This window comes from Scardinius erythrophthalmus (assembly GCF_964197995.2).
Source record: "Scardinius erythrophthalmus genome assembly, chromosome: 25".
In the NCBI taxonomy this organism is placed as follows: domain Eukaryota; kingdom Metazoa; phylum Chordata; class Actinopteri; order Cypriniformes; family Leuciscidae; genus Scardinius; species Scardinius erythrophthalmus.
In genome coordinates, this window is record NC_138245.1 from 25,833,515 (window position 1) to 25,846,230 (window position 12,716).

General features: G+C 36.2%; 1 protein-coding gene across 1 annotated transcript in view; it reads left to right on the forward strand.

The window, feature by feature from the left end:
- Positions 1 to 12,716, forward strand: part of thsd7bb (thrombospondin, type I, domain containing 7Bb) — a 56,499-nt gene that overhangs the window by 12,764 nt on the left and 31,019 nt on the right. The window contains exon 2 of the mRNA XM_081357218.1: positions 3,351 to 3,503. Coding sequence (XP_081213344.1) covers positions 3,377 to 3,503 — 127 coding nt within the window. The 5' untranslated portion in view covers positions 3,351 to 3,376. The remainder of the gene's footprint in view (positions 1 to 3,350; positions 3,504 to 12,716) is intronic.

Sequence of the window (12,716 nt, forward strand, 5' to 3'; positions counted from 1 at the left end):
TAAAACGACTGAAAGAGACCGCCTGGAATAGACCTCTTATTAGGAAGGGGGAATTGTTGTTTCCCATTGGCTTAATGATGCCTGTATGCGGGAGATTAAGATAAATTTGTTCATTATTCTTCTCTTTACACCCTCTTGACCCTCAAAACAGAGCTGAAGAAATCTAGGTTTAATGAAAAGGATGCACCCATTTAATCAGCCAAACAAACTATTTAATTAAACTTTTCAGTGAATACTTGAGCCCCGCAATTCCTCAAATCAGTCCGCCCTTCTTGAAAAATTAGTGTTTTAATCAGGCAGTCATTTGTAGATCGCTACTTCTACTTTGTGTGTGTGTGTGTGCATAGGAGTCTGCACATGTGAGAGCCCGTGAGTGAATGGAGCCCTGTCGAAACTGATTATCTTTGTAATTACTCTCCAGTCTCCGGTCAGCGCTAACAGACATGTTTTAATGCTATGCGTCAATCTACAGTCTCACGATGGAACGAGCAGGGAATTCTAAGATAACAGCACTTGGAGGAAAGGAGCGCAGAACTGTGTCTCAAAGCTCACTTTAGTTGTGACAGGCCTTTCAAACTGAATGACAAAGCCAAGGCAGCTAACCAAATGCGGATGCAGTCCGTGTTATGCTGAATGGAATGTGATTTACATTTTTGGATGGGAATTGGAGTGATATGGGGATTATGGCAAAGGGAAGAGACAGATGTGGAGAAAGAAGAGGAATTATCTCTCAGAAACATCAGGGGAAATGCAGTGGAAAGTAATGGAGCTGAGTAGCTAACAAACATGAGGCTAGTGAAGAGTCTTGGACGCAGAAATAAGAGCTGTTTAGACTATTGCAGCCAGTGAACCTTCAGTAGAATCAGGGGTGTGTTTGTTTTTAAATGTGAGGTCGGTATAAAGTTTTATATATACACTTTCACCTTAAAACTTTAGTGGTTGGATGTCACATCATCATATTTGCCGAAGGTGCCCAGTTTCTCAGGCTTGTTTCACATGTTTTTTCCTGTTTTGTATCCTATTTTCCGTTATTATAGTTAACTACGCAAAGTGATATGGAACTGTAATGCGGTGAAATAATACAGTAAAAGAAAAAGTCATATGAGAAATAATATTACAGTTTAAAATAGAATTTTCAGCATCATTACTCCAGACTTTAGTGTCACATGATCCTTCAGAAATCATTCTAATATGCTGATTTGATGCTCAAGATACATTTGTTATTATCAATGTTGAAAACGGTTGTGCTGAACCGTTTTTTGTTGAATAGAAAGTTCAATAGAAGAGCATTTATTTGAAATAGATTTTTTTTGTAACATTATATGTTTACTTTTTCACTTTTGACCCCATATATAATATAAAAATAATATAAAATGTAATATAAATTATGTATGTCAGATATTATTTTGAAAATATTCTCTTAATCTTATAACTCTTTTTTTGAGCATTTTTAATTTATTTTATTCTATTTTTTTATTTTATTCATTTATTTTTTTAGAAATTTAAAAAAAAAAGTATTATTTTTTTTACTTTTTAAAATTTAATTTAATTAAAAAACAATTTTTTTTTTATTACAATTACGCACTATAGTGTACTGTACCATACCATAGCATGGTATGCCATACAATATTGTTCTATTCCAAATTATCATCCAATACCATACAAACTTGTTGAGTTATTGATGGAGATGTATACACAAACACACACTGTATTTAGGCCCACTCTTAGAGGACTTCTCTCATCCTTCATACCGACGGTTAATTGACGGTTTGCCTGAAAGAGATGTTCCAGTGGAGATCCACAATTAGTAAGTGAAGTTTGGAGTTTATTGTCTCTGTAATAGGCTATAGTCATTCAGCTAAAGAAAAAAAACACTGGTATATAAAAAAAAATCTCTATGCAGTATTTTGTCACCATCTCTCCTGCTCTTTATCGCCTTCTGTCTGTTCACTCTTTCCTTCCTTTTCTGTTCAACCTTGTTCTCTCCCCTAAGTAACGGATTTGACATGGCGGGAATGTGCCAGACATAATTTAGCTGAGTGGAATCAGCCGCGGCTCTTTGTGTCCTGTTCATCTCTTTAAATGTTCTCCTTGAGCAGAGCACACGCTTCATCCAGTCAGCTCTAACGAGTGCCAATGAATTCCCTTCAAGAGACTGCATGGACATTTTCCCCCCTCAGGAAGGTGTTTATATGTGCCTTAGAGACAGAAGAATAAAACGAGACGAGGGAGAGAAATAGATACAGAGGAAGGATTTCACAGGTTTAGCTTCCGTGTAAATGTGTTCAGTGTCTCCAAAGGGGTATTCTTCTCCTAGATTTCTCACTTCCTCTGATTGATTGTGCAAAAACTTCTATACAGAAATACTGAAACCAACATCTAGGTAATGAAACACATCTGGATCTGTGGCTGGAAGTTCATTAGTACTAATCAGTAAAATAGAGGTTCTGTTGTGTGCTAGACAAGAAGGATTTTATAAAAATGACTTTATACATATTTTTATATATTATTGCTTCGTTTTTGATTATTTAGGAGATTTCACTATTTTGACTCATCATTTCATCGGCGGGTCTTGTCTGGCCAACTATGTTATTTTCTTGATCAGGTTAACCCTACATTTCAATGTGTATTTTAATATAATAATAAAAAAAGACTTTGCAAACCATAGCAATCCCCAAATAGTGGATGGTCAGTCAATATTCTCTCTGACAATAGGTTATTGTATATAAAATATCGAGGGAAAATACTTAATGTAATGTGTTCAAAATGTTCACATGAACAAAATAACACACTTTTGCAGACATGAGATATGTTCCTAAATTCATTTTAAATTCAGTCTAAAAAAAACAGTTTTTCTGAAGCATTTAGAAATAGAAATTCAATAGGCCTATTTGTTGAAATTAAATTCTTTTGAACTCAAGACCGACTTCAAAAACAGACACAAAAAATACATCAAGACAACTTCACATAACAAATTATAATATGTTTTCCTTTAATGGATTATATTTCTGATAAAAAAAAAATACAGTTATCATTAGTGGACATGAAATCGACCCTAAATTGTAAAATGAGTGTGGTATTACTTTTCTATGTGATCAGATGCTATGCAGATCCCATAGACTTACGTTGAAAGAGGGACTAGAAACCAAATTATTACAAACTTTGTCCAGTATGCAACCACTTCATAATAACCACCCACAACAAACTTCATAGTAACGTGCATAAAAGTCTTTTTCAGACAATAAAAAAATGTGAAAGTTGTGGTATTTTATTTTCCATTCAACTGTACGTAAGATGTCTTCTCTTTCTAGAACTATTGTAACTAGCTATTGTGTGTATTTCTGTTGCAGGTTCGATAGCAACAGGCTGACAAGAGATGGCATTTCTGAGGCATGAGATTACCGCTATCTTCTCCCTGTGGGCTTCTCTCCTTTATGTTGCACTAATGTCTCTTCCACTGGTGGCAGAAGCACCAAAAAGAAGCCAGTACATTTGGAATACAGGTGGGTTGCCAATATTTCCTCAGTTTTTTCTTCTTGGGACGACAGGAAGAAATGAATTTGCACTGTCCCTAGGTGAATTATGAGTATTTTTCCGCCAAGATTACTTGCCATCACTTACTCACTGTCATGTCGTTACAAACCTGTATGACTCTCTTTCTTCTGTAGGACCAACACAAAAGGGGACTTTTTTGAAAAATATGGCCCAAAAAAAACAAATCTATTTGTTCAGAGACATTTCTCTCATGAAAGTGCCATAGGGAGCTAGGGAGTCAATGACTCAAAAGTTTGGAACATGGTGCACAAGTTACTTTAATGTCGCTTCTTTTGGTCATTTTTGGATCTTGACACTACCAGCCTCTCTTTGATATGAGAACTAACAAGATAACCTTCAAAAAAGCCTTTTTTTAAAGTCATACAGTATTAGGAACGGTATGAGGGTAGGTAAACGTTGACATAATTTTCATTCTTTAAGTGCACAGGGTGAACTTGTGTGATATTTTACACAGACAAAAATGCATCAATTATTTCAAGGTTTTCAGAAATGCGAATTGTAAGATCCATTCACAGCCTGAGCCAGAAAATTCTGACACTCTGTGGTCAGATCCAGTTGGAGAAGTCACATATTATTGGGATTGCGTAATCAAATGTGTGAATTGCCATTTTTGGTACAGTACATTCAGTCAAGAAGCAAGGTAATTCACATTTATATTCTGCAATTGATAGAGGGAAACAGAAGTGTTGAATTAAAAAAAAGAATTAATGATACTGATCCTTGTTGCCACAGATCTTGGATCGGCAGGCATGTATGTACGGCAGTTCAGAAAACTGTGAAACCATCTGCCTGTGTTATCTGTGAAGTCTGATCTATCTTACATCCAGCTGGAGTTGCACTGAGAATTCCTCATGTCGCCATGGCAACAATTGTTAAGCGGGAGATTGACAGCTCGCAAAGAACAGAAGATTATTGCTTGTCCTATTAATGCCGTCCGGCGCATCCAAGCTACTCTGAGCTTATTTAAAGATGCCACAACTAAGCACTTCTCCAGTACTTGTAACAAAACATCCAACATTTGGCTATGAAGACCTCAGGCAGGAAGGTCATATCAGGCAACTGCCATTCTCAGTAAATAGACCACTGAATGTCTGACCACTCTTGTTTAAGGAATAGTCTACCCAAAAATAAAAATTCATATTAATTTATTGCACAAACAAAAGTGTCCAGTAACAGGGAGATTATAGGGAAAAAGTTAGCAGTATTTGGATCTGAACATGGAGGCCCTCATAAAGCGACATAAGATGCAAGTTCATGTTAATTTCTTGTAAGTGTTCTCTTTTTTAACATTTATTTACTTTTTATTTCTTTATAAAAACTTTTTTTAATCTTAATAGAGCTTTCTCACATATTGTTCACAAGTTTGGGGTCAGTAAGAATTTATTTAAAAATTTCTTGGAAGAAATAAATACTTTTACAGAGAAAGGATGCATTAAATTGATCAAAAGTGACAGTTAAGACTTTTACATTGTTCACATTGTCATAAAAAACTGTTTTTAATATTGATAATAATAAAAAAAAAGGTTGATTGAGCAGCAAATCATCATCTTAGAATGATTTCTGAAAGATCATGTGACACGGAAGACTGGAGTTATAAAACACAGCTTTGCATCACAGGAATAAATTACATTTTAAAATATAAACCTTTATTTTAACTTGTAATTATATTTCACAATATTACAGATTTTTACTGTATAAATGCAGCCTTGGTAAGTTAGGATCAAGTCAGACAAAACATAGCTACTTTAATATTTTTAAATTTTTATACTTGTAATCGATTTACATATCATAAATACCACAGATTTGTTTTGAAAATGGACATTTCAGTAATTGATCTAGAGGGCACCAAAAGATAGTTTCAGTTTCAGAAGTGTCTTTTAAAAAGTGGACATATCAACAGGTCTAATGCTAATGAAGGCAACTGTGAAAATGTTTTATAGATGAAGTATGGATGAGATAAGGACGTTGACGTTTCTCTGTGAAGCAGTGGTCAGTTCTCAGAGGTCTCCTCCTGTGCTGTGTGTGGATCGAACGGCAGCTCTGCAGGTCCGCAGGGGTGATGATTCCTGGAATGTAAAATCGATACTGGTTTCATCCTGAAGGAGTGTGTCCGCTTTTGTTCTGTCTATGAAGAAGGGCTCATTTGTGCACCTACACTCTTTCTTTTATACTCAAGGTCTGATTTTCTTGAGCTATTTTGTGTGCTTAATTTTGATCAGTTTTCCTAGAAATGAGGAAAAATATACTGCAAATTCTTGAGTTTGCATCTCTGAAGGCTTGAAAGCCTACATTTGAACCAGTCTCCCTGGAGTTCCTCATCACAATCTGTACAGAAAATGACTCTGTCTCACAAAACACGAAGGTGAAAATCAACCTTCAATAGCAGATGAAGACAGGCAGTCTGACTGTAGCAGATTATGTTTTTTAGCAGTATTATGGAAGGAGACATTGTCATTCTATCCTTTTCTTTTGACAAATATGTGTACATGCCAATGCAAACGAGATGAATCATAATTTTTCGGTACGTTTCTGAATAGAACTAATATATTCTGTGCGCATGTATCTGCTAGTTTATTTTGTCAGCTTTTAAAGATGGTCTCAAAGCTAACAGACACGTTCTAAAAGCCATAAAACCTCAATTTTGATGCCACTTTGATTGAAGTCTTTAACATTTCTCTTGACATTTCGATTTACAAGGTTATTTAATCCACTACATACTTTACAGTTCAAGATTTTGCATCAGTCATGTTCAACTGTTTCAGCTACAGGAACACGTCTTCATAAGTAAAATGCAGCTCACATGTACATTAGAATAAAATATACGACATCATGGTATAAAAGTATGCAGCTCAGTGAAAGCCCTGGTAACATAAAAAAATCTAAACATTGAAGTTTTGAGTTTGAGCTGCATTTTATTCATGAGAGGTTCTATTAAAAACATTTTATACTACTAATATGCTACTACTACTGAAGAAATAATTGTATTATTATTATTATTATTATTTTGTTATTATTTGTCACCAGGCTGAAAAAGTATAGGATAGGGCTATGTCTAGACTTCTCAACAATAATTCGTACATCACTGATGTAAATGTGCACAATAGTCTTCAGTATAATGCAATACATAATAGATTCATTAAGGCAAAAGAGATAAATAGAACATTTTTTTATTACTTATTTTCCATGGAGAGAGCAGGACCAAGAATGAAGCTGTGTCTGCCAAAACGATAGGACAGTGATGACCTCTCATAATGTGACAATACACATTCTTTCCTTTTTCAAATACTCTTTTTTTCTGTTTGTATGAAAAGCACACAGAAAAGAAGTGAGCAATTCTTCAGCAGTGAATATTGACCATCTATTATCCATTTGCCTTTTGTTTTCTGTTCAGTTCATTAGTTGTGCACTCATTTCTTTCTTTCTCTCTGTTTGATTGATTACTGTGGAGGGAACGAGGAGGAATCAGCACCCTGCGCGTGCACACACAAACAGAGAGAGAGAGAGAGACTTTCACAATGAGATGATTCCTGTTAAATCAGAAGTCATTGTTCTCAATACAGGAGTTCTAGTCCACAAAAGGCTGCCAAAAGGTTGAAATGATCTAAATACTGGGATGGATAATTGCATTATCTTGAAGAACCTTTAACATCCATGAAACCTTTTCATTGCACAAAGGTTCTTATATAGTTGAAAAAGGCTTCTTTCGATTTTTTAATAATTATAATTAGTTAGTTAGAATTAGTTACTTTTATATAGCGCTTTTTCTGAGACCTCAAAGCGCTTTACATAGAATGGGGAATCTCCTCAACCACCACCAATGTGCAGCATCCACTTGGATGATGCGACGGCAGCCATATTGCGCCAGAACGCCCACCACACACCAGCTTACTGGTGGAGAGGAGACAGTGATGAAGCCAATCAGTATATGGGGATAATTAGGAGGCCATGATGGACAGAGGCCAAGGGGCAAATTTGGCCAGGATGCCGGGGTTACACCCCTACTCTTTTCGAAGGACATCCTGGGATTTTTAATGACCACAGAGAGTAAGGACCTCAGTTTAACGTCTCATCCGAAGGACGGTGCTCTATTGGCAGTATAGTGTCCCCGTCACTATACTGGGGCATTAGGACCCACACAGACCACAGGGTGAGCACCCCCTGCTGGCCTCACTAACACCTCTTTTAAATGCTCTTCAGACAAAGAAAAATATGGTTGTTTTAAGAACTGTTGACTGAAAGGCTCCAAAATATATTTGGACACTTAAAATGAAATGTATATATTTATACATGCATATATACATTTCCTTATATGTGACATTTTTATTTCTTATATTTGTCCAAACAAGAAAAATGAGAACAAGTATGATTACATTTTTTGTTGAACTATCACTTTAAGCCATTCTTTTAAATGAGCAAAAGAGGCTTGTTGGGATTTAAATGATAAAACTATAGATATGAAAGTACATGATGAAAGTATTTTGTAGTTTTGGTTGTCAAATATCAGAACGTGTTCATTGTTAATGTGATGACGTACACCTGCGGTTACTCTGCCAGGAAAAGCTGTGTAAACTTGAAGGTAAACCCACACAGTGAATTCATATCTCCTTGACTAGCGTTTCGCAGACAAGTAAACCAAAATACACTGCAACATCCCAAGCCTTTTGCATTTAAGACATCAAAATCCACCAATCCTCAGCTCAAACTCCAACTGAATCGTGACAGGCCAAAAACGGCTCCATTTTCTTTGCCAAAGTGTCTGTGATAGGCAGAAAAGCACTGTAATTGAATCTGTGACCATCAGCGAGTAATTAATCTGTCATGTGCCCTATTGTTTCACCCAGGATGCATCCAAAAACTGTGCGAGTGTCAGACTAGAGCATTTCTTTGTGCTGTTGAGAGGGAGGATGCTGCCCGTCTCCAGAGACCTCTGGGTCAGGGAATGTTTTGTGTTTTTTTAAATGTGTAAGCAACACTAATGGTCCTGACACTTTCAGGCATAAGAAATTCATAATTCGATTTATTTCGGCATAAACAAGGGTTGTGTTGTTGAGTCGTGCTGTGTAGCATATGTACCAGGGCACGTGCTCATAGCAAGACACAGCCAGTCTCCAATTATACTTGACTATCTAATTAAGCTGTGAATGTGATTTGGGTTAGCATTGCATACTCTTATTTATCTGTTTTGGGAGTAACTTTTTAGCATAGTTGTGTAGCATAGTGTCTTAGAATTTAAATATCATCTACATTTCTGTACTCGCATTAGTTTACGCATATTAACTCTTCCACGCCATTGACGGAAATTTCCGTGTTTTCACTGTTATATGGTTGGGGGCGCTATTAGGCATCTTCTGAAAGAGTACTGAATCTCCTGATCAAAACACAGGCAAAGAAGAAGCAGAAACAAGCGATATAATGTGTAAGCAGATGCGCAGCCTATGTAAAATAATGCGATCAACATTACACAGCATATAAATCAAAACTGCCTAATGTTACTGAATGAAATGTCGACCCAGGACAAGCTATAGGACTGTAAAGCTTTGGGGGTGTTGATGGATTTGATCTCCATCTATGTTTTGATCATCGTTCTGAATCCCATCCAGACATAGTCTTTGTCAACAACGCGATTTTCTCAGCTTTTTGCTCAAAATATTTATCTTTTTTTGAAAGAATTGCATACTTTTATTTAGCAAGGATGCATTAAATTGATCAAAAGTGACAATAAAGATATATAATTATAAAGGCATTTACAAAAGATTTATATTTTAAAAAATACTATTTTTTTTTACTTTCTATTCATTAAGGAATCCTGAAGGATCATGTGACACAGTGGAGTGAAGGCTCCTGAAAATTCCGCTTTGCCATCACAGGAATAAATTAAATTTGAAAATACATACTATAATAGAAAATAGGTATTTGAAATTGTAACAATATTTCACGTTAGCGTTTTAAATGTATTTTTGATCAAATAAATGCAGCCTGGGTGAGCTTGAGACTTTTTCAAAATTTCAAAAACATAGACTTATAGACCCCAAACTTTTGACTAGTAATCAAGACTTAAGATCTTGATTTAAAATTAGCGCTAATCATTTCTAAGAATGAGTGCGATCTAGTTTAGTTGCAGTGCATGCATGGTAAAAAACGGTGTACTGACGCACTAAAGAACTTTCCATAGCTGTTAGCTTGATATTTTTAAACCTGGTAAAGACTTGCCAGGGTCACAGGTTAGATTGCCAGGGAATGCTTGTGTGGATGCAAATGTTGTTAACGTTGTTTTAGGACAAGAAGTGATCTGCCAAATGCATAAAATGTTTTTAAAATGAGCTGTTTTCAACGTGAGGTGATGAGGTGGTGAAGCGAGCAGTATAGAGCGCTTGTTTGCACCCGCAGTCTCGCTGGCGGTCTTCATAATGGAAGAATCCCACCATAGAGGGAACTCTGGGAGGCTTGTGGGTGATTAAAGCTTTTGAAAGTCTGAATAGCGGAAAATAACCTGTCTCAGGTGTGTTTGAACCAAAGCCTCTGATTGTTGCTAATGAAATATTTTCAGCTGTGGAGGCCGATGGGTTTTGCCTGAGGTTAAACCTCTGGGAATGAAAACCAGTTTCAATTTTCGCTCAAAATTTGCATTTTGCAAGTAAATAGAAATTGATCATGTGGATTCTACTAGATAACATTTCCCAGTTCAATCTGCCTTTGTGCTGCCAAAATTGAGTAAAACCACTCACGATCTTACCGACAGTGACTTTGCTTCCGATGCCCTCGGAGTGACCTCATCCTGTCTCACAGCTTTAAGCTGCTGTGACACCATGGGACAGGGTCCTGCTTGTATCTCAGTTCTGTTTCTCTTCGCCTGCCTGCTGCGTTTCAGTGATGGCCACATGAGAGATGGAGGGAGAGAGGATCAACTCCCTGTGAGACATACAAGTCAGTTTGAAAGTAGGAAGGAGGTTGTTACGGCTGTGAGGGTGATTGTGTGTGTGTGTGTGTGTGTGTGTGTGTGTGTGTGTGTGTGTGTGTGTGTGTGTGTGTGTGTGTACTTGTACAACTATCTTTGTGAGGACCAGTTTGAGTTTTAGACAAGTGAGGACAAAGAGAGTAAAGTGAGGACATTTTGGCCGGTCCTCACTTTCTGAGATCCCTTTAAAGGCCTGTTTGAGGGTCAAGACTTGGTTTAAGGGATAAGGTTATAATTAGGTTAAAGGAGAACTCCGGTCAATTTTAACATTGAGCTCATTTTTTTGTACATTTGGAGTGCTGTCAATACAGAGAACAACGACAAAAATCAGTGTTGCCTACACCGAGTTATTCTATTTTTAAAATTTGCACCCTATTGACTTCAATGGGGCAAGTAGTAAGCCTGCATTTTAGCCTCTTAACATCCTTTAAGTGTCATTACAAGTGCACAGAAAATGTGAGTGATTCCTTCCGAGTGAACACGGGTGAATCTGACTGCAGTAGATGTTAGAGATATTAATAAAAATGAAGTTAATTCAGCCAGCGCTCATACCTCTGTTTACATCCTGTTTTCGGTGGAAGGCCATAGTAATCGATTGTCGAGTTCACGCGCATAGGTTTAGTGCCTATGATCACGCGCGTGAACTCGACAATCGATTACTATGGCCTTTTCTATTTGAATATATTTAAAATAATGAATGCAAATAAATTCAGCCTTGCTGAGCATAAGAGACTTCTTTCAAATATATTAAAATACCAACCTCAAAAACGTAATGACTGCAGCCAAATCGATATATCATTTTCATAAGGATATGAAAAAAAAATCAATGGATATAATCAATGGCAATGGCAATAAATCAATGGCAATGTGGTTTCCACTAGCAGAAAAGCTATAGCAGCTTCACAATATCCATGTTTTTCCATTTTCCTCTCCAAAAATGTCAGTTCAGACAGAGAAAAGCATAACAACAAAAAATCTCTTTCCTCACATTGCTTCATTTCAAAGTGATTATTCCCACATCTAGTCTTTAATCAGCATGCCATCCATCAGAATCCTGATTAGCCGGGAGATCTCTGTAGGACAGGCCTCTGCGGTTAATGTCCTACCTGAACTGCCTCTGAATAAATTGATATTTGACTAAGGCGGATGAGCGCACGAGCAGTAATTAGCAAGCTGTGAAGACCTACTACAGTCTAATGATCAAATGTGTGTTTGGCTCTGACTTCAGTCCTCATACAGTAATGATGTCATCCCATATGACTCGCTTTCTCTTTTACATGGTTTTGGTCTGCTTCGTTGTGCATTAGGTGCATTTGAAGCATGGTAGGTCTCTTTGGTGACCTCACCGATGGCTTTATGAAGGGAACATGACCTTTGATATCCCCTGAGGAACGATAGCAATGATGTCAGACTTTCTGCTGGAAGCATCTGTCCCCCTCTGCCTTTTTTGTCTCTCCTCTCTCTGTTCCTATCGCTTCTCTATTCTTTCTGCCCCCTTATTTTCTAATAGGGGATAATGGAAGCAATTTTTACAGATGGCAACTTTTGCTGCATTTGAGTTTAAACAATTATCACTAAAAGTTGTCGGGTTAAAATGAATGAAGTTAAGATTAATGATCTACACAGCCTAGATATAACATGGCTGTGAGGTCAGAAGCAACTGTATCACTAGTTATAATGTGTGTTACACTTAAACTTTTGCTTTAAATTGACAATATTACTAGCCACTTATAGAATTACTGCTATTCTGTTCTTTTCTGTTTTATTCTATTCTATTCTAATGGGGCCAGACCAAGGCTTTGAAAAAAAAAAATCATTAGTTTAAATAGAATTCAAAAGAATATTTATTTGAAATAGAAATCTTTTGTAGCATTATAAATGTCTTTACTGTCACTTTTTATCAATTTAATGCATCCATACTGAATAAAAGTATTCATTTCTTACTGACCCCAAACTTTTGAATGGATATTATATTATATTATATTATATTATATTATATTATATTATATTATATTATATTATATTATATTATATTATATTATATTATATTATATTATATTATATTTCATTGTATTGCATATTTTAATGGTTAAATTCTATATATATATATATACACAGTAATCATTGTTCTGACAGTGCTGTTCTAAAATAATTAAAGATGATTATCTGTCTGAATCCACGTGTACCTGTACAGTATTTCTGTGCT